This window comes from Rhinolophus sinicus, linkage group LG06 (genome assembly GCF_036562045.2).
Source record: "Rhinolophus sinicus isolate RSC01 linkage group LG06, ASM3656204v1, whole genome shotgun sequence".
Lineage (NCBI taxonomy): Eukaryota > Metazoa > Chordata > Mammalia > Chiroptera > Rhinolophidae > Rhinolophus > Rhinolophus sinicus.
In genome coordinates, this window is record NC_133756.1 from 132833085 (window position 1) to 132860941 (window position 27857).

Sequence of the window (27857 nt, forward strand, 5' to 3'; positions counted from 1 at the left end):
GAAGTAGTACTCAGCTTTATACCAGGGACAAACTACTGATATGTGCAAGGCAATGACATGGGTAAATCCCAAAATATTATGCCGAGTGAAAGAAGGTAGGAACAAAAAAATACATTTCATAGTCCTAAATATATGAAGTCAAAGGTCAGGCAAACCAACCTTGTGACAGAAGTAGGAACAAAGGTGGCCTCTGTGGCAGGAGGAATGACTGGGAGGGACATGAGAGGACTTTCAGAGGTGCTGAAAATAGGATGTGTGTTGACTGGCATTTGAGTCACATGAATGTATCACGGCCCAAACTCATTGAAGTGCTGATCTGTGCAACCACTCTCTCTTAATTACACCTGCATTAAAGATGTTTAAAAGGGCAATGTTTAAACAATATATTTATTTATAGAATATGTAACTTACAAGTTTTTTCTGTAATGAGATTAATACATGTTGAGAGGTGTTTGCATAAAAGGTATATTTGACACAGTAGCTGTCCTTGGACAGCATAGAGTCCAGTAAGACCCATTGGAAACCTGACATGAAGGATTACAGTGTCACCAAAAAGAGACAATCAGGGCAAAGTTAAAGGGTTAGAAAGAAGGGAGCATGTAGAATTCTACCGGAGGGCACGGTAAAGGAAACACTGGAAGAGAACCTACCCAAAATCTAAAATGTGCTTTGACATTAATTTATCTGGTTATAAAATTTAACTTCATCCTTGCAAAGGTTGAAAATGGTGAAAGCAATTTACTTAAAGATGGTGTCTCAAATCTAGCAAACATGGATTGAGCAGAGATGATTTGAAAATTCATCATTTATTAATGTATTACATCATTGATTCAACAATATTTATTACTCTATTTATTATGCAGATATTGTAAGGCCTGACAAAACCAAAGAAGATTGGTCTTGGGCAAGAGATTACATTTCATTCCTTTTAATTTATTCGAGACAGATTGTAGGAAAATAACTAAAAATCTTGTCAAGAATGTAAGGTACTTGTAGTTTCTATCAAGTGCGGTAATCAGAGAAATTTAGACTTTTCCTGTGCTGCTCTTAGCCTCTGCTGAAAGTAGCACTCTTCAAAAGTGGGAAGAGTCCTGGACCCCAGCGTTGGCAAAGCTCCCAAGGGTGTTTGTGGAGTGAGCGTCCTGGGTAAGGCAGTCCTGAGACCCTGCACCCAGTGTGTAGGGCTCAGTCTCAGTTAATCCTCATCAGCAGGATAATTATATTTATCTGTTCAGATTCAGATTCCCAGAGGTTGAGAGACTTAAGAAACCTCCCAAACGGATAGGGACAAAGTTGGTTCTCCAAACCCCAGGTGTCGGAACAAAGCAAGACTCTGAATCAGGAGGCCGGAATCCTGCCCGACATCTCCAGGGTTTCCTGAGGAGGACGTCCTCCATGTTCATCCCCCTCCGGAGTGTCCTGCAGAGCCCTCTGGAGAACCAGCTTCAGGGTCTGCCTTCCCTTCCTCCATCGCTGCCTGAAGGAGCCAACAAAGAAGTAAATGATGGGATTGATGCAGCTGTTGACACAGGACAGGACAAATGCAACCAGGTAAAGATGAAAGCAGAACTCATCTAAACCATGATTAATGCAGTATTTGAGGAACCAGTAGGTGCCCCAGGGCAGGCCGCAGAGGAGGAAGACCAGTACTGTGAGCAGGACGGTCACATACAGCCTGGTCGGCTGCACCCGCTGTGAGCCACACAGCAGTCTGGTCACCAGAGCCAGGCTGGACCCTGAGAGAAGCACAAATAAGAAAATCAACCACCCAGCAGTGAAGAGATCTAATACTTTACACCAGACCTGATGTCTACTGCTAAACAGGAAGCCACAGTACTTCCCTTCCAGGATGCTCAGCAGCAGGGACAGGGCCCAGAGCAGGGCACACATGACAGCCGACATGTGTCTGGGGCGATGGCAGCGGTACCATAGGGGCCACAGGACAGACAGGCAGCGCTCAGTGCTAATGGCGCTGAGAAGGCTCAGGCCTGTGATGTAGGCAAAGATGAACACAGGGATGAAAAAGCGGGGAATGGAAATGGGGATGGAATGGAAGTAGTCCATGAGTATACACAGGGAATACACAATCTGGCAGCAGAGGTGGAAGAAGTCGGCTCCTGCCAGGTTGAGGATGTAGACAGAGAAGGCAGTTCTCCGCATGCGGAAGCCCAGGAGCCACAGTACAACCGCGTTTCCTGACAGCCCCACCAGGGTTATGATGACCGCCAGGAAGATGGAGATCAGTAGACTCATCCTGAACGCTTCAATAATTGTCTGGTCACTTCCATTCATTGGCTTAACTGCAGTCCCCGAGGCTGTGACCGTTGCATTCATGCTCAGGAACCCTCCACTGGTGCTAGTAGAAAAGAAACAAGACTTGAGTACCTGCTGTATGATCTCTGACTCTCACGGCCACCCTGATGCAGGAGAATTACTGTCCCTGTGTTACAGAGGAGGGAAATGCAGGCTTGCAGACATTAGGTACCTCCTGAAGGCCAAACAGCCTTGTCCTGGAACATGGATTCAAACCCAGTTCTCTCTGAGTCTAAAGCAAGGGCTCTCTCTTGCATCATGGACCCTGTACAGATGGGAATATTCTGTGGTCCAAACACCTCTCCTCGTAGTCCTTGATCATGACATGTCTCCTGGTCGCAAGAGAAGAGAAGTCTGGACAGCTGATGTGGATGACAACAGGACTGAGCTCAGCGTTCCTTCTATATTGGGACTGAGATTTCCTTTGAGGGGAGGATGCTGGAAACCCCAGGGGTGACCTCAGGGCTAGGTAGTGACTCAGTGTTCCTCTACCAGAAAGGAGAACATGATTTAGTGTCATGAAGGAATGGCATCGCTTGTTATAAGAGGTGTGAGTGTTGCCAGGCCTCTAATGGCCCAGTGTGTCAGCTCTGTGAGGACAGGAAGTACTTTTTCATGTCCATTAGTGTGTCTCCATGCCTCGCTCTGTGTAGGACACAGTTTAAGTCACTCTTACAATGGATTTCTTTATAGAGAAACCAAAATCTTACACAAAAGATACTTATAAATAAGAGTGTACTTTCATCTTAAAAACAAAACAAAACAAAACCCAACTACATTCCATTCTCAAAAAATCTATGATGATAATGAGAGATTTTTCCAGGAAAGTGACACCAAATAGAGAGGTGCAAAGAGTGAAACAAACAAACTGAGGAGATACAATGGGAAATTGATCCAATCACATGATTAGAAAGTCCTAGGAAAACCAACTGTGATAAGGTTAGAAGAAAACATGAGTTTTTTCCCTTTGTCATCAAACCTCATTTTTATCTTCTCTACGCTCGTCTCTGTTCTGCAAAGATACTTCTCTGCCCCATCAATGGACTTCCGTTCCTTCTGGCTCCTGGTTGCTCTCAGTGAACGGGAGACACTAGTAGGTGACTGGAGAGCAGGAGGAGAGTGATTTGGGGTTTTTAACTTCATGGCTCTCTCCTGTCAGGTTATGAATTGGCAGTAATGGTGTTACTCTACTTAAGGAGAAAGCCCCTGTTTGGCACTTTCCTACTGTGACTGTCACAACCACAACTACACTCATAGTCCTCCCTGAGTTCTGGTAACTTCTCCTTCCCTTACCCCTTGGGTATTTCAATGGTAACACCTCCCTATTATAACTTGACTTTTTGGGCCTCCGTGTCTTTTATAGATTTCCCTTAACCCTGCCCACGCTTTGTACACAGTCCCTTTATTAAACTCTCCTCAATTAACCCATTAGCTAGTGCCCGGTGTTTTCTACTGGACAAGCCAGATACAAGGATACAATAAACAAACAGTCTAACAAACCCATTGAACAGCAAGCTAATCTGTGAAAAGCAAAGTTATTAACAATAAGTTAGCCTTGGAAGGCAATGTCTGCATGCCATCTTGTTCCCTAAGTTAAAATTAGCAAACCATTGCTCTCCATAGTTGCACATTTGAATGTTTGGAGAGAAAGGGAGAACTAGGGAGATACAACACAAGCAGACAGAACCTGGATGCCCCCATGTGGATCTCCCGTATTTAATCTCCTAGCACCCACAGCTTTCCTGAGGGAGCCTCACGTGTGCTGACTCTCACTGATGGGTGCCCATGGCCCCTGCCTGCCCCTCCCCAAGATGAAATCACAGCATGTGGACTAAGAGGGAGAAAACAACACTGCCTTTGAAGGAAGACAGTTGTGAGCGAACTCTTACCTTAGCTCCATCTTCTCGTTGAGGGTGGTGAGTAGAAAAGGAAGAGTCTCCTGGGGGAGACAAACAGCAGAGGATGCTTTTCCACCGTCTGGACAGGAGGTGCCGGCAGGAGCAGCAGTGAAACCTGGTGACTGCGAGAGGCTTATCAAGATGCTGGACAGACCCTGTGATTTCCTGCACAGGGGACACTGGCCAATGAGATTCTGGAGATTTGTGAGACAAGGACCTCACGAGACATTTCTCGTTGGCCGTGACTCCAACCACTTATCTCAGCCTCACCCCGTCCTTTCCTGTCTATCTCTCCCTGTGAAGAATGGCTGACCTGGAGCCTTTCGCTGCCGACTGTGAGCCTTTGCAGGAAGCCCAGTGTGGGGACAAAGTCCCAGAGAGCATTATCCAGGCTCTCGGCCTCACGTGGAAGGGTGCTGGCTTGGGTAGTAGACGGCCACCAGCTCTGATTGGTTGGCCATCAGCTGTTACCAGTTAGCCAATTAGCCACTGATATAACTGCCGTGACTGCGTTGGTTGGTTGGTTGGTTGGTTGGTTGGTTGGTTGGCAGGCAGAGAAGTGAACGGCGGATTGCGGATCGTGTGGATCCTACTTCGTGTGTTCACCCGGCCGCCAGCGAGAATATAGTGGTATGACTCCCCTATCTATGGCTCTGTGGGTGTTCCTTTTTGCCCTCAACATATCCTGCATTCTTATGTGGGGAGCAGGACCAGAGACTCTGCATGACACCCTGCATGACACCCACCCACCAGGCAATGTGAGATTCCACAGCTAAAGAATACTTTGCTTGGCATTCAGGGCCCTCCATGGCCTGGCTCACCTGAGCTTTTTACATTGACTCACAGAAGTAAGGTATGCACATTGGTCTCATTGCAGAGGTCACTGAAGTGTATAAAGTGAAATGCAAAGTCCTTCTTCATCTCATTCCCCAATAGCAACTAATGTTTATAGTTTCAATTTTTAGCTCTTTTACCAGTTATATTACAGCTTTGCATAATCAAACTGTTTCTGGTTTTGATTTATCAATGTCAATAGCAGAGTTTATCAAGTTGCCTCCTAAAGGGTAAGAAATGTACCACACCACACACACTGTCTGTTGTCTTTCTCCCTCTTCTCAGGATGTTTGTTAGCTGGATGATGAAGATGACCAAGGACATTGCAGCCTTAGGTCCTATGACTTCCTTTCATGTGCCCAAGCTGTAGCCAAGTCCAGTTACTTGTCATTTCCTTTAAAAACTTAACTATGAAGCATTTAAAGTAGTCAGAAAACTCATTCACTCATTTCTGCATTGACCCAGCACTGCTGTGTGCCTGTGCTGTGCCAGGCACTGTTCCAGGCAGGGAAGATGCAGTGATGAATAATGCACAGGACTACGCTCGGGCTTTCCAGAGGAGCTGGGAGAGCTCATCCTTGGACTGAGTGTTGATGGAGAAGGGTTTGGAGACTCAGCATTAGGGCCTCCACCCTGCAGACCCCTGGAAGAAGAGAGGACCCAGCCAACACAGTAGTAAGAAGGAGCTCCTGAAGGAGGGGTAAACGAGGAGAGCACAGTATCCTGAGACTGAGCTGAGAAACCGATTCTAGCAGATGGGAGTGAGCAATAGTCTCAGTCCTCCGTGAGGCACTGAGTGAGATGAGGTCTAATATTTGACCTTGGGATACGCAATATAGAGTCATTGCTGATCGTGACAGGTGTGGTTCCAGTGGATGGTGAGGCTGGAAGGTTGAAAGAGTGGGTTCAGGACAGATGGCAGGTCGTGTGATAGTCCACCTGGAAAACCACAGAAAATCAGCTGACAATCAGTATAGCAAAAGACCTGTCAGTAAAAATGGCTGGGTACAAAATTCCTCTACAGAAAGTGTTAGCTTTCTCATATAGGAAAAAAAAAAAAGTTATAATAAAATATAACGTCAACTTATTCTGGAGATAATAGAAAGCCATGAGGACTGGTGACAGCTCATATATATGAGGGGCTATTCCAAAGCGTCAGGGGAAAGAACACTGAGGTGCTCACATAAACAGGCAGAGCGATCAATGAAGCAGAGCATAAAGTCTCAGGCATCAAACATGGTTCATATGGATTCAGTCTGTAATGAAGGGGTTATTTGAAATGGGAGTATGTAGGGATAACTTATTTAATAAATACTATTCGGCAAGTGGTAACTACCTAGAATAAAATACAGCAGGACTCATACCTTGCATCCTATAGCGTTTTATTTTTCAAATGGATTGTATTTTTGAATAAGAATAAGGGAATCATGTAGAATTAAAAGAAAATGTGAGAAACTGTTTTGTAACCTTCTATTGGAGATGTTGCTAACCACAACACAGAAACCATAAATGAAAATATTGATGAAAATAACTATTAAAAATAAAAAATAGTTTTTCTGCATGGAAAAGGCCATCATCAGCAAGTGAAATAACAAACTGGAAAAATATTTACAATGCATAGTTTTAACAAAATGCTAATATAATGACACACACACACACACACACACACACACACAGACACGAGGTCAGACAATTAAGTCTGCAAACTTTCTACCCTGCACTTTCATGGAGAAAGGTTGGCGAACCTAATTATCCAACCTGTGTGTTTGTGTGTGTGTGTGTGTGTGTGTGTGTGTACACATGGACATTTAAGGTCACGAACTTGTTGCAACAATATTGCTAAACTTTTTTGATATCAGAGGGATTGTTCATTATGAATGTACCAGTTGGAATGTCACTGTCATTGACACTGTCACTGGTTGTGGAACGAAGGCCGCTCATGAGTAGACTCTTTGCTCATTCTTCTCCCATGGGCAGTGAATAGACCAGTAATGAAAGGGAAGAAGCTTCCTCCTAGTGACCAATTCCAGGAACAGTTTCTGTTTCCTTGAGTGGGAGATGCCTACAGCGGCTACAGGGACACCTGGTGACTGAGCCGTCTTTTTTGTTTCTTTCTTTGACTGAGCCAGTCTTTTAACGAAGCTAGACAACACTGAGTCATTCAGGCAGGAGCTGCTTGAGAAAAATAGTTGCTGGGAAGCTTCTAGGTTGCAGGCCAAATCCCATCAGTAGGGTTTCAATGACCTGCTATCTGTTCTCAAAGACCTCACAGTGTGGTGGAAGAGGGAGATACACAAACCAAACAATACAGTACAACGTTGTAAGTGCTCCAGTACAGGAATGTTGGAACCAGGGGAGTTTGGTATGGGCAGCAGTGTCCAAGCCTGAGCATCCAGGAGCTCTACCTTTCCCTGCAGCCAACATGCAGAGGACCTCCACTGACAGAATAACCAGATGGCCAGGTTATTCTGTCAGTATTTGATTCAAATGCAAGATGAAATTTCCCTTCAGGGCTCCTTGTCATGGACCAATTAAACCAAAGCTCTGTAATTGATGGAATCACAGAACTCACAGGGCTGACTTTCATCAGGACCCTCATTCTAAGTTGATTGCATCACATCGAAGCACCCTCCCTACAAGCATTGTTTTCCTGCCTTCTCCCACCACCCTGCAATACAGTTGAAGAAGCCCTTATCTACAGCCAAGCCCTACAACAGCATTTGGAACAGAAGGGATGCGTGTAGGATACAGAATCAGCAGAGTGCTGGACTGGGCAGGGCATTGGGTCTGGGGTCAGGGAACCTGAATTCTGCTTTAGGAATGATTGATACATTTGGTTGGAAAAATTGAAGACTGTAGTTGGTATGATTTGCATAGCTACCTGTAGTGTCTCCTGAGTACTGGCAGTTCTCTTGTCAATTCCATCCTCTGAAGGTATATGTTAGGGGCAGCCACACTGTCTGAAAGGAACAGACAGCCCACTGCATTGTCTCACCATCTCATAGTGGACCCTCTCTGTCTGCCTGAGTTCTGTGAGTAACCGCTGGCACAGAACAGTCCAGAGTTCTGTGCCAAATCTAAATTTTTATCAATAGAACTGACATGACTATAGAAGAATAAGATGTTTTCAATCCTGCTCCTCATGGGGATTGGCCATGAAACTGACCAAAAGTCACAGCCAGAACAATCAGTGCAAATTCTTGAGGCTCACAGCGAGTTCCAAAAACATACCTGTAAGCTAATAATAATAAGTGGTTTCCAAGATAACTTCTATTTTGAAATGGACACTGACGTTGCATTGGCCAAATTGGAATTGGTGGGACATGTTTCTAGATTGCAGTCTGGTTGAGGCGAGAGCCAAATAACCGTTCATCAGCTTTCAAAGGTAAAGGCCATGGTTTTCTTTACTACAACCCATGGCAAACTTGTCACTTTGCCACCAGAGAACATGTCATAAGCCGAATTTCCTGGAATGTTCTGATGCAGGTAGAGATTATGTCTTTAAGGACATCATTTTCCCAAAACCCATAGAAATCAATGAGATTAGCAGCAATGAAAATCACTTATTCAAGCTTTCTTTTTTTGCCATTTTATTTATTTGTTTTTTATTTAATTTTTTAAATTTATTGGGGTGACAATTGTTACTAAAATTACATAGTTTTCAGGTGTACAATTCTGTATTACATCATCTATAAGTCAATGCCCCTAATGACAGGACTAAAGATGAATCTTAAGGAAGAAAGAAATAATAATATAATAATCTGAGTGAAATACATAATCTGAGAGAAAAATAAATCTTATTTTTTTTATCCTGTCAATTATGAACTGGATAAAAACAATTATGAACAAGGTTTTTACAGCATCAGACCAGGATTCTTTCCATTGCAATAAAAATTGTAAAAAAAAATTCACGAAGGAGATTCAGAGGACAATGACATGAGAAATTTATTGGTAATGATGGAGAGGTGTAACATTCAGACTAATGCTTTCTCTGAGAAAAACTAGAAAAGCCAGATTAAAAACAACATAAATGAAGACACTGAGGAACCACTGAGTCATTTCTGAGGCATGAGGCTGAGAGAAGACTAGGTAATTGCCAAGGCTGGCAGGGCAGTATTGACCCTCAAAATCATGTCTGACTGACCAGGACATAGGCTCTTCATCACTGCCCCAATACTCTTCCCGACATCTCCATGTTCCTCCCGCTCCGGAGTGTCCTGCAGAGCCCTCTGGAGAACCAGCTTCAGGGTTTGCCTTCCCTTCCTCCATCGCTGCCTGAAGGAGCCAACGAAGAAGTAAATGATGGGGTTGGCGCAGCTGTTGATACAGGACAGGACATGTGAAACTAGGTAAAGATGAAAGGAGAACTCATCTAAACCACTATTAATCCACCATATGAGGAACACGTAGATGCCCCAGGGCAGGCCGCAGAGGAGGAAGACCAGCACTGTGAGCAGGACGGTCACATACAGCCCGGTCGGCTGCACCCGCTGTGAGCCACACAGCAGTCTGCTCACCAGGGCCAGGCTGGACCCTGAGAGAAGCACAAATAAGAAAATCAGCCACCCAGCAGTGATGAAATCAAATACTTGACACCAGTCTTGGTCATGATCCCTCAAGAGGAAACCACAGTATCTCCCTCTCAGGATGCTCAGCAGCAGGGACAGGGCCCAGAGCAGGGCACACATGACAGCCGACATGTGTCTGGGGCGATGGCAGCGGTACCATAGGGGCCACAGGACAGACAGGCAGCGCTCAGTGCTAATGGCGCTGAGAAAGCTCAAGCTGGTGATGTAGGCAAAGTTCAACACAATGACGTAAAAGCGGGGTATGCCAGTGGAGACAGAATGGAAGTAATTGATGATTGTCTGCAGGGAACGCATCATCTGGCAGCAGAGGAAGAGGAAGTCGGCTCCCGCCAGGTTGAGGATGTAGACAGAGAAGCTGTTCCTCCGCATGCGGAAGCCCAGGAGCCACAGCACAACCACGTTTCCTGCCAGCCCCACCAGACCAAAGATTGCCATCAGCAAGACTGAGATCACAATCTCCCTTTCATTTGCAGAAATGGCCTTGTTATTTTCATTAACTGGTGTTGTCCCCAAGGTTGTGACAGTTGGATCCATGCTCTGAAACATTTCACTGGTGCCCCTGGAACACACACAAGACTTAAGCACAGGCTGTATGATCACTGATTCTCATGGTCACCTTGCCACGTGGGCATTGTGGTCCCTTGTTACAGAGGAGGGAAATGTAGGCTTGCAGAGATTAAGGTGCTTCCTGAAGGCCACACAGCCTTGGTGTCCTGGATCCTGGGTTCAAACTCAGTTCTCTCTGACTCTAAAGCCTAAGCTTTCTCTACTGCAACAGGGACCCTCTAAAGACATGGGAATATTGTATGGTCCAGACACCTCCACTCAGAGTCCTAGGCCATGAAATGTCCTCTGGAGGAAGGAGGAGAGAAGTCTGGACGGCCTGTCAGGATGACAACAGGACTCTGAGTCCAGGATTCCTTCTGCTTTGGGTAATGGTTTCTGCTCAGGGGCAGGAAGTCAGAAGCCCCAGGGATATACCAGTACTAACCGTGGTCCACCCGCCAGGATGTAAGGCGATCATGATTTAGGGTCATGAAAGGACTGTGACCACTTGTTATGTCAGGGTGAGGATACCCAGGCCTCTTGGGCTAGAATTGGCCCAGTGTGTCAGCTTAATGAAGGACGGACGTGCTTTACTCTTGTCTGTTGCTGTGCCCTCAAGGCCTATAACTATGTGGTTGACACAATGGGTAGTCAAGAAATATTTGTTCCACAAATGAATGAATGAGTGAATGAGGAGCCTCAGGTAGTGGAAAATTTGGATTCAACATTATGTAAAAATTTTTTTTTATGACATTAGTAAAGAAAAGAAAATTTTATTCCTAATCATTCCTCTGTGAAAAGCTCGGGTATGTTTGAAAGATTTCTTTATGCCTGCACAGGTAACAATTGATGGCCATTGTGACGTCTGCAAGCAGGGGAGAACTACATAGTGTGTGGCGTTAGTGAGTGACTAGGAGATTTAAGTACATAGTTTAGGGAGAAGATTCAGGGCTGAATTTAATTCTCTGCATTTTAGAGGGTAAAGAAGCAAGGTTGGGAAGTCAAGAGAGAGGAGGCAATGGGTCTGAATAAGGTAGCTGAGACTTAGAAATACCGAAGAGGGATTATTAAATGATTTTTCTATGACATGTGTAATATAAAACCCACCTATTGTCCCCCCAGGTGATTTCCCAGGTGATTTTGAGTAGAGATCTCTATGCAGATTAAAGCATTTGTGTAATGCTTGGTGGGGCTTTAAGAAATGCTCATTTCCAGTTTATGAATGGCTTTAGGTCAAAAGAGAGATGCTCCTGCAGAATTCAGGTGAAAAACAAGGCCAACTCACATGGAGGTGAAGAGTAGCATGTAATCCAGTGCATATTTGGTATTCCATCTCTGAGTCCTCTAAGTAGCCCTGTGAGGCCAGTGGTATTCTTATTCCCAACTTGCATATGAGCAAACAGAGAACAAGTAAGTGAGTGATATGCTCCAGGACTCACACCCACAAGTGCTAGAGTCCGGATTTGAAAGCACAGGTTTATGTCAGAGTCTTGGTCTTTCACCAGTCCTGCAGCCCCACTACCAGAGTGGTGTGTCCAGGGTGAGAGTGGTGGGAAAGGAAATGAGGGACTCTCTGGGACAAACCTAAAATGGCAATGCACTTGTGTGTTTTATTAAAGTAGAATAGGCAAGTTTTGTAAATAACAAGGAAGTGAAGCCCATCCAATATGGAAGAAAGAAGAAGTGGCATGAAGACAGCTGAGCCCCTTCTTGCCTCTGAAAGGGCCCAATCCGTTCAGACCGGCCAGGGCTCACACAGGGCAGGAGTAAGGGAGTGGAGGTAGGCAGGGTTCCCTTGATGCAGAGGTAGCACGGGGACTGAATTCTCATCGCTCTTAGTTGCTGTGGTCCTTGCTGGACTAATGAGGTAATGGATGGAAACCACAATGTCTGTTGTCCTCCCTCAGGGCGTCATGGACTTTTTCTGCGTGGAACTCAACCCAGTTTATTGCCCTAATTTTTAAGTGTATGTATATTTGTTTTCTTTTGCTTTTCTTTTTAAACTCAGTGCTCAATAATGATGCCTAGAACTGTCTGGGGTTTTTCTTTCTTTTTTTTGTTTGATTAGTGTTGTTCACTATTGTATCCCCAGCACCTAGCACATATTCTTTAGAGACCATCTGTTATAGTAATATCCTCATTTAACACAGGAAGAAGCTGAGACTTAAAGAGTCAAATGAATTTCCTGAGATCACATCGTGAACAGCAGGTCCAATACCAGTCCTGGTCTCCGGGAGCCCTGCCCAAGACTTCCCACTGTTAGTTGCCACATTATGGGAGAAGCAAGCACCCAAGAAAAATCTTTGTGTGATCTCAGAATGTGAGAGATTCAGGGGTATAGAAAACGCTCATTGGCCCAAATATCCATTTCTTCCTCAGCCACATAATAATTCTGAGAGTTTTAGACCACAAAATGGATTCTAACCCCAGCCTCCATTAATGCTTGATGACACCTAGTGACTAGGTTCTGGCCGATGGGAGGTGAGCAGAAATGATGTGACTAACTCTTGAGTTGTGTGTTTCCTTTTCCTCTTTTCCTTTGGATGGAATGCTGATGTGTGCAGGAGCCATGAGAACTATGAGAAAGAATGAGGCCACTTCTCTAGGGATGGGGAGCAGCAATTTGGAAGATCCCTTGTGTCTGATGCCTTCTGGTCACCAGTCCAGTCCTAGTAACTTCTCTCTTGTTTAAAAAACGATTATAATGGATTTCTTTCTAGAGCAAGGAACTTAAAATACTTATCAATACCTGTGTGCCCCACCTTAAAAAAATTACCTTACTTTCTCAAGGCATTTATGATGATAGTGAAATATTGTTCCAAAGAAGTGACACCAGATAGAGTGGTGCAATAAAACAGTCAAAGAAACAAACTGTGGAGATACAATGAGAAACTGATCCAATCACATTGAGAAAGAGAAAGTGCCAAGAAACACCAATTATAAGGAACTATACGAAGAACTGGATTTTCTCCATTAGTCATCATGGTCTCATTTCCATCTTCGCTACCCTCCTCTGTGTCCCAGGAAGAGATGTTTTTGTGTCTCATATGGGCTTCCTTTCCCTCTGGCTCCTGGTTGCTCTCAGTGAAAAGGAGACATTGGTAGGTGACCGGAGAGCGGAAGGAGACTGATTTGGGGTTTTTAACTTCCTCGCACTCTGCTGCCAGGCTGTGAGTAGACAGTGGCAGTGTTACTCTACCTAAAGACATATCCTTGTCTGGTGGCCTTTCTTAGAGTTACAGTGACAATTATAGCTACAGCCACAGCCCTGCCTGAGCTGTGGTAACTTTCCCTTGTTTTTTAAGCTTAGCGATGTTAAGTCTTCCTGCTCTTGCTTTCCTTGGGGGTAAGTGTCACCATCCCATGTAATCTTCCCTAAACCTGCCCCGATTGGTAAATTGTCCCGAATAAACTCTTGTCAATCATCCTATTTTAGGTCATCTGTTTACTGAGAGGTATAGAAAAGAAAATTTTGAAAAGCAAGAAAAGCAGACACCTGGGTTATTCATAGAACTGTAGTTTTGGGATGCATGCATGTAAGCTGTCTTGCTCTGAAACTAAGGAAAGCAACACATTTCTCACCATGAAGCACATTTGAATGGTTGGGATAGAGGGGAGAATGGAAAGAAGACATAATAAGGGGGCAATAGTGTGGGTTTACCAATTCAGATCTCCACAACTGAGGCTGCGAGCACCCTAAGTTGCCCGGTGGGTACTTCATGTCTCTTGTCTTTTCTGGCTGGAGTCCCTTGGGTACTGAATAGTCCACAACCAAATGGAATTATCTGGATGTCCACTCAAAAAAACAAACAAAAGACAAACAAACAAAACCCCCAAAACACCCCCCAATGGTGGCTTTGAGAACGAACATTTGATAAACGTACCTTTCCTCCATTCTTCTTGCTGAGGGTAATAAGCGGATCTGTGCTGAAGGGAAGAGCCTCTTGACGTTGACAGTTGATAGAGGACACTTCTCTGCCCTGAGAGGCACTGGCAGAAACAGGGGTGAGGCCTGGTGCTTGAGCGAGAGTTATCAAGATGCTGAATAACCCCTGTGATTTCCTGTACAGGGAGCTGCTGGCAAATGAGAGTGCAGGCTTCTCTGAGTCATGACCCCTCATGAGATGTTTCTCAACCTTTGCTTTGCCGCCACTCTCTCCCAATGTCTGGCTATCCCTTCCCCATCCGGTACCTGTCCCTGCAAGGGGCTGTTGTTGTGGAGCCTTTTGCTGTCAACTGTGTACCTGAGCAGCAATGGCAAGCAAGGCGAGCCTACTCTGGGAGGCTGTATAACTAAGAATAAAGCGCACCCTCCTTCCTTGTCATTCAAGACCGTCATGGCCTGTCCCACTCTTTCACTTTATCATAGTAGTAAGGCATGCAGGTTTACATTTTCTTTCCAATTGTGGTAGAGTGCAGCAAATAAATGGAAAAGTTCTACCTGAATACTATTCTGCAGAAGAAACAGCTTTTTCCAGCTTTTCTTAGAAGTTCTTTTACTAGTTATGGTGATAGACATGGATAGTAAACAAAAATTTCTATTTAAAAAAACTTATCGGGGCCGGCCCGGTGGCTCAGGCGGTTAGAGCTCCATGCTCTTAACTCTGAAGGCTGCCGGTTTGATTCCCACATGGGCCAGTGGGCTCTCAACCGCAATGTTGCCAGTTTGATTACTGGAGTCCCGCAAGGGATGGGGGGCAGCGCTCCCTGCAACTAAGATTGAACACAGCACCTTGAGCTGAGCTGCCGCTGAGCTCCGGGATGGCTCAGTTGGTTGGAGCGCGGGCTCTCAACTACAAGGTTGCCAGTTCGATTACTGGGGACCCCAAGGGATGGTGGGCCGCGCCCCCCGCGATTAGCAATGGCAAGTGAACCTGGAGCTGAGCTGTACCCTCCACAACTGACTGAAAGGACATCAACTTGACTTGGAAAAAGAAAAAGTGCTGGAAATACACACTGTTCCCCAATAAAGTCCTGTTCACCTTCCCCAATAAAAACATCTTAAAAAGAAAACCATTTAAAAAAGTTATCAATATTTACAGCAGGATCAATTGGCTACCCAAAAGATGTTAAGGATTTAGGATATGGCCAAGAAATTGGAATGATCAGACTGGGAATTTACATAACCACAGTTAATATGTTAAGGATTCTAATGGAAAAGTGGAGAATATGCAAGAGCAGATAGATAATATAAGCAGAAAGATGAAAACTCTAAGAGGAATGCTAGAAATAAAAAGATTGTGACAGAAATGAAGAATACATTTGCTAGGCTCATCAGTAGACTAGATACAACCATTGAAGGAAACAGTGAGTCTCACGGTATGTTAATAGAATCTTTCAAAAATAAAAAGCAAAGAGAAAAAAACTGAAAAAACAGAACACAGTGTTTAAGAGCTGTGGGATGATTACAAAGATGTAACATACATGTAATGGGAATATCAGACAGGGAAGAAAGAGAGAAAAGAACAGAAGAAATATTTGAAGTAATAATGGCTGAGAATTTCCTGAATTATTGTCAAGTATCAAAACACAGATCCAGGTAGCTCAGAGAACACCAAACAGGATAAATTAAAAAAAAAATCTATAGTAAGGTACTCAGTTCATTTTGGGGGCAGAGAACTATTCTATCTAATACTGTTGTAATGGTAGATGCATGATTGTCTACATTTGTCAAATGCATTGAACTATACAACGCAAGGAGTGAACTCTAATGTAAACTATGGACTTCAACTTATAGCAATGTATCAATATTGGTGCCTCAATTTGAACAAATGTGCCACATTAATGCAAGATATTAATAATGGGAGAAACGCATGGGTGAGTATAGATAGAGTGGGAGTATGTAGGAACTCTCTGTACTTTCGGTGCAATTTCTCTTTAAACTTTAAAGTGCTTTAAAACATAAAATATATGAAAATGAATAGGCAAACTACTGACTGGATGAATATTAACAATACACATAACTAACAAAGAACTCATTCTGCGTATATAAAAACTCCTACAAATAAATGATGAAAAAGAGAAACACAATAAAAATGGGCAAAACTTAAACAGACACGTCAAAGTCATACGTGTAGAAGATAAGCACATGAAACAATGCTCCATTTCAAGAGTCATTTGGGAAATACAAATTAAACACAAGGAGATACCACGTCACTCTCATTGAATGAACAAAATTTACAAAGCTGACAATACTGCTTTTGGGAGCCTGGGGAGCAAATGGAAGTTGCATACTTTGCTGGTTGGGAATTTAAAATAGGACAACTACTGTAGGAAGAGAGTTTGGTAATTTCTTATCGAGTTCAGCATACATCTTCCTATGACCCAGACGTTTCACTTCATCTCATGTATCCAAGGAAAATGAAAACCTATGTCCAGGAAAAGACTTGAAAAAGAATGTTCACAGCAGCTTTATTCATAACAGTTTCCTATATGTGGAATGCTACTTAGTTACCTATCAATATGAAAATAGACTGGTACACCCATGTAATGAAGTAGCACTCAGCTTTATACCAGGGACAAACTACTGATATGTGCAAGGCAATGACATGGGTAAATCCCAAAATATTATGCCGAGTGAAAGAAGGTAGGAACAAAAAAATACGTTTCATAGTCCTAAATATATGAAGTCAAAGGTCAGGCAAACCAACCTTGTGACAGAAGTAGGAACAAAGGTGGCCTCTGTGGCAGGAGGAATGACTGGGAGGGACAGGAGAGGACTTTCAGAGGTGCTGAAAATAGGATGTGTCTTGATTGGGGTTTGAGTCACATGAATGTACCACGGCCAAAACTCACTGAAGTGATGATCTGTGCAATCACTCTCTCTTAATTACACCTGCATTAAAAATGTTTAAAAGCCAACATTGACACTCAATACATTTGTTTGTAGAATATGTAACTTAAAAAATGTTTTTCTGTAATGAGGTTAATAAATGTTGAGAGGTCTTTGCATAAGAGGAGTATTTGACATACTAGCTGTCCTCAGAGAATATAGAGTCCAGTAAGACCCATTGGAAACCTGACACAAAGGATTAGAGAGTCTCCAGAAAGAGACAGTCAGGGCAAAGTTAAAGGGTTAGAAAGAAGGGAGCATGTAGAATTCTACCGGAGGGCACGGTAAAGGAAACACTGGAAGAGAACCTACCCAAAATCTAAAATGTGCTTTGACATTGATTTATCTGGTTATGAAATTTCACTTCATGCTTGCAAAGGTTGAAAATGGTGAAAGCAATTAACTTAAAGATGGCGTCTCAAATCTAGGAAAAAGGGGTTGAGCACAGATGATTTGACAATTCATCATTTATTAATTATTACATCATTGATTCAACAAATATTTATTACTTTATTTATTATGCAGCTATTGTAAGACCTGACAAAACCAAAGAAGATTGGTCCTGTGGACTAGGTTAAATTTCATTCCTTTTAATGTATTTGAGACAGATTGTAGGAAAATAACTAAAACACTTGTCAAGAATGTAAGGTATTTTTAGTTTCTATGAAGTGTGGTAATCAGAGAAAGTTAGACTTTTCCTGTGCTGCTCTTAGTCTCTGCTGAAAGTAGCACTCTTCAAAAGTGGGAAGAGTCCTGGACCCCAGCGTTGGCAAAGCTCCCAAGGGTGTTTGTGGAGTGAGTGTCCTGGGTAAGGCAGTCCTGAGACCCTGCACCCAGTGTGTAGGGCTCAGTCTCACTTAATCCTCATCAGCAGGATAATTATTTTTATCTGTTCAGATTCAGATTCCCAGAGGTTGAGAGACTTAAGAAACCTCCCAACCTGATAGGGACAAAGTTGGTTCTCCAAACCCCACGTGTCTGAACAAAGCAAGACTCTGAATCAGGACAGCAGAGTGCTCCCCGACATCTCCAGGGTTTCCTGAGGAGGACGTCCTCCATGTTCATCCCCCTCCGGAGTGTCCTGCAGAGCCCTCTGGAGAACCAGCTTCAGGGTCTGCCTTCCCTTCCTCCATCGCTGCCTGAAGGAGCCAACGAAGAAGTAAATGATGGGGTTGGCGCAGCTGTTGACACAGGACAGGACATGTGCAACCAGGTAAAGAGGAATGGAGAACTCATCTAAACCACTGTTAATCCAGCATATGAAGAACCAGTAGGTGCCCCAGGGCAGGCCGCAGAGGAGGAAGACCAGCACTGTGAGCAGGACGGTCACATACAGCCTGGTCGGCTGCACCCGCTGGGAGCCACACAGCAGTCTGGTCACCAGGGCCAGGCTGGACCCTGAGAGAAGCACAAATAAGAAAATCAGCCACACAGTAGTGATGAGATCTAATACTTGACACCAGACCTGATGTCCACCGCTAAACAGGAAGCCACAGGACTCTCCTTCCAGGATGCTCAGCAGCAGGGACAGGGCCCAGAGCAGGGCACACATGACAGCCGACGTGTGTCTGGGGCGATGGCAGCGGTACCAGATGGGCCACAGGACAGACAGGCAGCGCTCGGTGCTAATGGCGCTGAGAAAGCTCAAGCTGGTGATGTAGGCAAAGATGAACACAGGGATGAAAAAGCTGGGGATGGAATAGGGGATGGAAGGGAAGTAGTCCATGAGTATATACAGGGAATACATAATCTGGCAGCAGAGGTAGAGGAAGTCGGCTCCCGCCAGGTTGAGGATGTAGACAGAGAAGGCGGTCCTCTGCATGCGGAAGCCCAGGAGCCACAGCACAACCGCGTTTCCTGCCAGCCCCACCAGGGCTATGATGGCCGCCAGCAAGGTGGAGATCAGTGCCCCCATCCTGAAAGCTTGAATAATTGTCTCGTCACTTCCATTCATTGGCGTAACTGCAGTCCCCCAGGCTGTGACCGTTGCATTCATGCTCAGGAACCCTCCACTGGTGCTAGTAGAAAAGAAACAAGACTTGAGCACCTGCTGTATGATCTGACTCTCACGGCCACCCTGCTGCAGGAGAATTACTGTCCCTGTGTTACAGAGGAGGGAAATGCAGGCTTGCAGACATTAGGTACCTCCTGAAGGCCACACAGCCTTGTTGTCCTGGAACATGGATTCAAACCCAGTTCTCTCTGAGTCTAAAGCCTGGGCTCTGTCTACTGCAACATGGACCCTGTACAGATGGGAATATTCTATGGTCCAAACACCTCTCCTCATACTCCTTGGTCATGACATGTCTCCTGGTGGCAAGAGAAGAGAAGTCTGGACAGGTTACGTGGATGACAACAGGACTGAGCTCAGCATTCCTTCTGCCCTGGGGCTGAGATTTCCTTTGAGGGGAGGATGCTGGAAACCCCAGGGGTGACCTCAGGGCTAGGTAGTGACTCAGTGTTCCTTTACCAGAAAGGAGAACATGATTTAGTGTCATGAAGGAATGGCACCTCTTGTTATGAGAGGTGTGAGTGTTGCCAGGCCTCTAATGGCCCAGTGTGTCAGCTCTGTGAGGACAGGAAGTACTTTTTCCTGTCCATTAGTGTGTCTCCGTGCATAGCTCTGTGTGTGGGGCACAGTTTAAGTCACTCTTACAATGGATTTCTTTATAGAGAAACCAAAATCTTACACAAAAGATACTTATAAATAAGAGTGTACTTTCATCTTAAAAACAAAACAAAACCCAACTACATTCCATTCTCAAAGAATCTATGATGATAGTGAGAGATTTTCCCATAAAAGTGACACCAAATAGAGAGGTGCAAAGAGTGAAACAAACAAACTGAGGAGATACAATGGGAAATTGATCCAATCACATGGATAGAAAGTCCTAGGAAAACCAACTGTGATAAGGTTAGAAGGAAACATGAGTTTTTTCCCTTTGTCATCAAACCTCATTTCCATCTTCTCTGCCCTCTCTGTTCTGCAAAGATATTTCTCTGCCCCATCAGTGGGCTCCCTTTCCCTCTGGCTCCTGGTTGCTCTCAGTGAACGGGAGACACTAGTAGGTGACTGGAGAGCAGGAGGAGAGTGATTTGGGGTTTTTAACTTCATAGCTCTCTCCTGTCAGGTTATGAATTGGCAGTAATGGTGTTACTCTACTTAAGGAGAAAGTCTCTGTTTGGCACTTTCCTACTGTGACTGTCACAACCACAACTACACTCATAGTGCTCCCTGAGTTCTGGTAACTTCTCCTTCCCTTACCCCTTGGGTATTGCAATGGGAACACCTCTCAATTGTGACTTGTCTTTGTGGGCCTCTGTATCCTTTATAGATTTCCCTTAGCCCTACCCACACTTTATACACAGTCCCTTTATTAAACTCTCCTCTATTACCCCATTAGATTGTGCCTTATGTTTTCTACTGGACAAGCCAGATACAAGGATACAATAAACAAACAGTCAAACAAACCCATTGAACAGCAAGCTAATCTGTGAAAAGCAAAGTTATTAACAATAAGTTAGCCTTGGAAGGCAATGTCTGCATGCCATCTTGTTCCCTAAATTAAAATTAGCAAACCATTGCCTCCATAGTTGCACATTTGAATGTTTGGAGAGAAAGGGAGAACTAGGGAGATACAACAGAAGCAGACAGAACCTGGATGCCGCCATGTTGATCTCCCGTATTTAATCTCCTAGCACCCAAAGCTTTCCTGAGGGAGCCTCACGTGTGCTGACTCTCACTGATGGGTGCCCATGGCCCCTGCCTGCCCCTCCCCAAGATGAAATTGTAGCATGTGGACTAAGAGGGAGAAAACAACACTGCCTTTGAGAGAAGAGAGTTGTGAGCCAACTCTTACCTTAGCTCCATCTTCTCGTTGAGGGTGGTGAGTAGAAAAGGAAGAGTCTCCTGGGGGAGACAAACAGCAGAGGATGCTTTTCCACCCTCTGGACAGGAGGTGCCGGCAGGAGCAGGAGTGAAACCTGGTGACTAAGAGAGGCTTATCAAGATGCTGGACAGACCCTGTGATTTCCTGCACAGGGGACACTGGCCAATGAGATTCTGGAGATTTGTGAGACAAGGACCTCACGAGACATTTCTCGTGGGCCCTGACTCCAACCACTTATCTCAGCCTCACCCCATCCTTGCCTGTCTATCCCTCCCTGTGAAGAATGGCAGACCTGGAGCCTTTCGCTGCCGACTGTGAGCCTTTGCAGGAGGCCCAGTATGGAGACAAAGTCGCAGAGAGCATTATCCAGGCTCTCGGCCTCACGTGGAAAGGTGCTGGCTTGGGTAGTAGACGGCCATCAGCTCTGACTGGTTGGCCATCAGCTGTTACCAGTTAGCCAATTAGCCACTAATATAACTGCCGTGACTGCGTTGGTTGGTTGGTTGGTTGGTTGGTTGGTTGGTTGGTTGGCAGGCAGAGAAGTGGACGGCGGATTGTGGATCGTGTGGATCCTACTTTGTGTGTTCGCCCGGCCGCCAGCGAGAATATAGTGGTATGACTCCCCTATCTATGGCTCTGTGGGTGTTCCTTTGTGCCCTCACCATATCCTGCGTTCTTATGTGGGGAGCAGGACCAGAGACTCTGCATGACACCCTGCATGACACCCACCCACCAGGCAATGTGAGATTCCACAGCTAAAGAACACTTTGCTTGGCATTCCGGGCCCTCCATGGCCTGGCTCACCTGAGCTTTTTACATTGACTCACAGAAGTAAGGTATGCACATTGGTCTCATTGCGGAGGTCACTGAAGTGTATAAAGTGAAATGCAAAGTCCTTCTTCATCTCATTCCCCAATAGCAACTAATGTTTATAGTTTCCACTTTAGCTCTTTTACCAGTTATATTATAGCTTTGCATAATCAAACTATATTTCCTGTTTTGATTGGTCAATATTAACAGCAGAGTTTATTGAGTTCCCTCCTAAAGGGTAAGAAATGTAGCACACCACACACACTGTCTGTTGTCTTTCTCCCTCTACTCAGGATATTTGTTAGCTGGATGATGAAGATGATGAAGGACATTGCAGCCTTAGCTCCTATGACTTCCTTTCATGTGCCCAAGCTGTAGCCAAGTCCAGTTACTTGTCATTTCCTTTAAAAACTTAACTATAAAGCATTTAAAGTAGTCAGAAAACCCATTCACTTTTTTCTGCATTGACCCAGCACTGCTGTGTGCCTGTGCTGTGCCAGGCACTGTTCCAGGCAGGGAAGATGCAGTGATGAATAACGCACAGGACTACGCTCGGGCTTTCCAGAGGAGGTGGGAGAGCTCATCCTTGGAGTGAGTGTTGATGGAGAAGGGTTTGGAGACTCAGCATTAGGGTCTCCACCCTCCAGACCCCTGGAAGAAGAGAGGACCCAGCCAACACAGTAGTAAGAAGGAGCTCCTGAAGGAGGGGAAAACGAGAAGAGCAGTATCCTGAGACTGAGCTGAGAAACCGATTCTAGCAGATGGGAGTGAGCAATAGTCTTAGTCCTCCGTGAGGCACTGAGTGAGATGAGGTCTAATATTTGACCTTGGGATACGCAATATGGAGTCATTGCCATCGTGACAGGTATGTTTCCTATGGATGGTGAGGCTGGAAGATTGAAAGAGTGGGTTCAGGAGAGGTGGCAGGTGGTGTGATAGTCCACCTGGAAAACCACAGAAAATCAGCTGACAATCAGTATAGCAAAAGACTTGTCAGTAAAAATGGCTGGGTACAAAATTCCTCTACAGAAAGTGTTAGCTTTCTCATATAGGAAAAAAAAATTAGAAGTTATAATAAAATGTAACGTCAACTTATTCTGGAGATAATAGAAAGCCATGAGGACTGGCGACAGCTCATATATATGAGGGGCTCTTCCAAAGCGTCAGGGGAAAGAACACTGAGGTGCTCACATAAACAGGCAGAGCGATCAATGTAGCAGAGCATAAAGTCTCAGGCATCAAACATGGTTCAGATGGATTCAGTCTGTAATGAAGGGGTTATTTGAAATGGGAGTGTGTAGGGATAACTTATTTAATAAATACTATTCGGGACATTTTTAATTCTCTCTTTTATGTCTTTACCTGTTAAAGCATAGCAGAAATCGAATTCTCTGATAATTTCAATGCTAAAGTCTATACGTATCTTATTTTATGGTCTATTGTTTCTTTTACCCCATTCATACGGTGCCTTGTTTCTTTGTGTGTGGTGAGTTCTGAGTGTGAGCTGCTCACTTGCCTTGGGACTGTATTTGTGGACTTCTTTGAGGTCTGAATTATAGTGGAGTTCCTCCAGAGAGGACCTGTGTTTCCTTTTTCTAAATGACTGGGGGAACTTCCCAGCATGGCTTTCATCTATCAGGATGTTCCCAGAAACCTCTCTGTCATTTGAAGTTTCACAAACTACAGGTTTTGTGAATTTGGACCACAGTATGATACTGACTTTTGGCACAAATTCTCAGGAGAGAATTTTTCTTCACCCAGAGCCACACTTGATCATGAAATTTCTTGGTGGTTTTATTTCTCACTTTTGAGAAATACACTAAAGGTTTAATTTTTGAAGTGCCAACTTCTCATGGGGCACTTGTGTTAAACGTCTCACTTTTGGGTTGTCCTAAAAGTGTATCTTCTATCCCTGATTGACCAGCAGAGCTTGTAGCCATAATAGGAAATATAAATCTCCTTCTGAGAGTGAAGGGGATCCACCTAAGGCATTTACTCAAGTAAGTGACTCCATCAGCTTTGTCCTTCAGAAATGTGCTTCAGGCTGCTGTGAGGCAGTATGAGTATGTAGAATATCAATGAAAATGTAAATCTCCAGTCATACTTCCATATAAAAACATTTGCATGAACTTTGATACATATACACAAATTTTCCAACTATTTATGGTGTTGCATAATAAGTAGTGTATTTTCAATTTGATAATTATTAATCGTGGGTCCTGTTTGGCCTCAGTTTCTCATCTGCAAAATGAAATGCTTTATTTATTTATTCTTTTTAATATGTTTTGAGTCTAAAACTAAAAAAATCCATGGTACCTATGAAGGTTTCTTTTTCTCTTGTCCCTTCCCTTCCCCTTGGATCTGGTGCCTGGGGAGGCTTCTTTCACTTATTACCTCCCCACTGTCCTGGGAATTGTTTTCTACCAAAGAGAGTGAAGACCTAAAACAGGGCTTCTCAGACAAACTAGTTTTCCCAGTTGGAATTTCTCCAAGTCTCGCATAAGTTCATTTACCATATATTTATTGAATGTCTCCTTTGTGTCAGGCATTGGTGTAGGCATTGGGTAATCAGGAGTGAACATCACAGACAAACAACCCAGTGCCTGTTGAAATTACGTTCTGGATGTGCATAGTTAATTGGTTCAATTAAGTGACCTTCTGCTTAATATTTCACATTTGACATGTTCGTATTCAATATTAGCAAACTCTCTTCTGTGAAGGCATTTGTCCACTATACTGTTGCTGTTCCTTTCTCTCCTGAAGCTCCCAACATTGTGTTGAGCCATTCTGATTTCTTTTAGTTCATCAGCATCTCTCCGAAACTCATAGATACCCAGATTTTGTAGAGGACCTTGTGGTCACATTGCAGATGGAAAAGCTGAGAATGTAAATAATGTAATATATCCATTAGACTAGCTCAGGCAACGTCACTCCTGGTTCCTCCCTAGTGTGCGGCATTGCTCCCTTCACCACAAAAGCCGTACCTTTGACTCTGTCACCATTGGGTGATTTTGCTGGGGTGGGAACTGCATTGATAGTGTCACCTTATTCAGAAGAGGAAATATGGTTTCCAAGGGATGCTGGGGAACTGTCTGAAGCTGACCACTGGAGGCATTAAGACCAGGCCCTGGGTTGGTCAATTCTGAAAGACAGCAGCAGTCAAACTGCTGCTTTGACTGACACTAATGGACGCATGACAAGAAGTTTTTAGCTCTTACTATCAAAGTGATGGTTCTCTGACTATACAATTCTCCACTGAATTGGGTTCTCTCTGTGCCACCGTCTGCCTGTTTGTATATCTACCTTTCCCTGTGTCTGTGTAGTTCTTGGTCTTTGTCCCCTTACTCTTTATATCTGCATGGTTCTATTTCTGCTTTGCTTCTTTGCGTGCTTCGTTTTATATGTCACTCCTATTTCTTTATCCTCCCCTCCCAGGTCTTCACATCACCTTCAACAGTTTGAGGGGATTACCTTAAGAATGGCCTCAAAAGGCCTCAATTCTTTTTCTAACGGCTCACTGTAGGGGGTCTCAGAAGTGTGTGGGGGCCATGGGAGAATCAAGAGAGTCAGGGCTTTGAGGGTCTCTGGACACCCTCCTGGAGCCATAGCTGGAATATTAGTGTCAGACACTTCCCCGAAATGGCTGTCAGCTCAGGGCATACATCCAGGGTGATTCCAGCTAACAAAGTACAGACCACCTGCCGTGTGCCAGGGCCCAGGAGGGAAACTGAGCATGTAGGAGTGAAGGCAGCGGGCATTTGGTCTTTGGCAGCAAGAGTGTGGGGACAAAAGGGGCTGGGGTAGGATAGAATAGGTCCCCGTAGCCTATTGACTCTGGAGGACCAAATTCTTCGATTTGAGTCAAGGATTCTTGTACGACCAGGGGTTTATGAACAAAGCATGTTAGTAAGTCTGATGTTTATTTATACAGTTAGCCCTTGATCAACAATGGTTTGAATTGCTCAGGTCCAGCTATAGGTGACTTTTTCCCCAATAAATATATTTTCTCTTCCTTGTGGTTTTCTTAATAATGTTTTCTTTTCTTTAGATCACTTTATTGTGAGAATAGAGTATACCATATGTATAACATGTAAAATATGAGTTAATTGACGGTTTATGTTATCAGTAAGGCTTCTGGGGAGCAGTAGAATTTTATTTATTTATTTATTTATTTATTTATTTATTTATTAAATTTATTGGGATGACAATTGTTAGTAAAATTACATACATTTCAGGTGTACAATTCTGTATTACATCGTCTATAAATCCCATTGTGTGTTCATCACCCAGAGTCAGTTCTCCTTCCATCACCATATATTTGATCCCCCTTACCTTCATCTCCCACCCCCCACCTCTCTCACCCTCTGGTAACCACTAAACTATTGTCTGTGTCTATGAGTTTCTGTTTCTCATTTGTTTGTCTTGTTCTTTTGTTGTTTTTGGTTTATATACCACATATCAGTGAAATCACATGGTTCTCTGTTTTTTCTGTCTGACTTATTTCGCTCAGCATTACACTCTCAAGATCCATCCATGTTGTCACAAATGTTCCTATATCATCTTTTCTTACCGCCGAATAGTATTCCATCGTGTATATATACCACAACTTCATCTATCCATTCATCTATCGAAGGACATTTTGGTTGTTTCCATGTCTTGGCCACTGTAAACAAAGCTGCAATGAACATTGGAGCACACGTGTCTTTAATTCTAAATGTGTTCAGATTTTTTGGGTAGATACCCAGGAGAGGGATTGCTGGGTCATATGGCAATTCTATTCGTAATTTTTTGAGGAACCTCCACACTGCCTTCCATAACGGCTGCACCAGTCGGGAGCAGTAGAATTTTAGTAGTTAAATTGTTGGGGATCAAAGTTATACACAGATTATCAACTGTCCAGGGGACCGAAGCTCTAGCCCCACTTTGTTCAGAAGTCCACTGTAAATACCTCCATATACTTGGGACAACAGTCATGAGAAGATTTGGTGCATATCCACAGTTTTTGTGTTCTAAGGGATGTCCAGGACTAGTTAGTAGGTCCCTGGTCATGGACGCAGCCACTCTGGCTACCTGACCATTCTGACCCTGTAATGAAGATCCTTCCTGATGGTTTTCCAGAAGCCCTGTGCCTGCATTTTGCTGACTCAGCTCATTGCCTTCTGTTGTCAGGTGGCAAATGGAGTGGCTCCTCCATCTCTGTCCTCCACTGACAGCATCCCCTTTCCCTGTATTATTGTCTCCATTTAACCATGAGCTCTTGGATGGAAACTGTTCTAATAGTGCCTCATGTTGTCATCCATGCCACCTTCTTCTCCTATACTGTTTAATTTGTCATTTAAGGCCAATGTTTCCTTACTGATTTTCTGTCTGGAAAATCTATGTATTAATGTTAGTGGGACATTAAGTTCCTGACTAGTGTTGTATACTCTCATATTTTCCATTTATGTCTGTTAATATTTTCTTGATATATGTTGCTGTCTAAATATTTATGAACGTTATATCTTCTTTTTGGATTGACTCCTTTATTATTATGTAATGTTCTTCTCTGTCTTTTGTTACAGTCTTTACTTTAGAGTCTATTTTTTATCATATGAGTATTGTTACCTCAACTTCCTTTTCATTTATATTTCATGAAATATCTTTTTCCAGCCCTTTACTTTCAGTCTGTGTGTGTCTTTCAATGTGTAGTGACTCTCTTATAGACAGCATATAGATGGGTTATTTTTCATCCATTCAGCCACATTGTGTCTTTGTTTTGAGCACTTAGTCCAGATACATATAAATTAATTATTGATAGGTATGTATTTAAACTTTTCCCAGTGTTCTGCTGGTTTTCTTTAGTGTTGTGTTTCAGTTTCTTTATATTATATTTATTTATTGTGTATAGCTTGTATGTTTTTGGTCTGTGATCACCATGAAATTTATATATATGTATATATATATATATATATATATATATATATATATATATATATATATTTTATATATATATATATATATATATATATATATATATATATATATATACATATATGTATATATGTATATATGTATATATATTCAGTCTATTTAAGTGGATAGGCATTGAAGTTCCAACACATTTTAAAACTGCTGTTTCCCCTCCCCATTTTATGTTTTTGATGTC

The 27857-nt window shown here is 43.6% G+C and overlaps 3 protein-coding genes across 3 annotated transcripts; all 3 read right to left on the reverse strand.

The window, feature by feature from the left end:
• Positions 1–677: 677 nt before the first annotated feature.
• LOC109436402 (mas-related G-protein coupled receptor member X2) lies at positions 678–4355 on the reverse strand. The gene is made up of 2 exons (XM_074337151.1): positions 4203–4355; positions 678–2356 (listed from the first exon to the last, which is right to left on the reverse strand). The coding sequence occupies exons 1-2, from the start codon at positions 4211–4213 to the stop codon at positions 1339–1341; spliced, it is 1029 nt and encodes a 342-aa protein (XP_074193252.1). The 5' UTR covers positions 4214–4355; the 3' UTR covers positions 678–1338.
• A 4288-nt stretch (positions 4356–8643) lies between these two features.
• On the reverse strand, positions 8644–11125 carry LOC141572453 (mas-related G-protein coupled receptor member X2-like). The gene has a single exon (XM_074337152.1). It carries the CDS (start codon positions 10178–10180, stop codon positions 9131–9133), a length of 1050 nt encoding a protein of 349 aa, XP_074193253.1. The 5' UTR covers positions 10181–11125; the 3' UTR covers positions 8644–9130.
• A 6413-nt stretch (positions 11126–17538) lies between these two features.
• LOC109436404 (mas-related G-protein coupled receptor member X2) lies at positions 17539–19137 on the reverse strand. The gene has a single exon (XM_019714944.2). The coding sequence runs from the start codon at positions 19006–19008 to the stop codon at positions 18013–18015; it is 996 nt and encodes a 331-aa protein (XP_019570503.2). The 5' UTR covers positions 19009–19137; the 3' UTR covers positions 17539–18012.
• Between the last annotated feature and the right edge of the window lie 8720 nt (positions 19138–27857).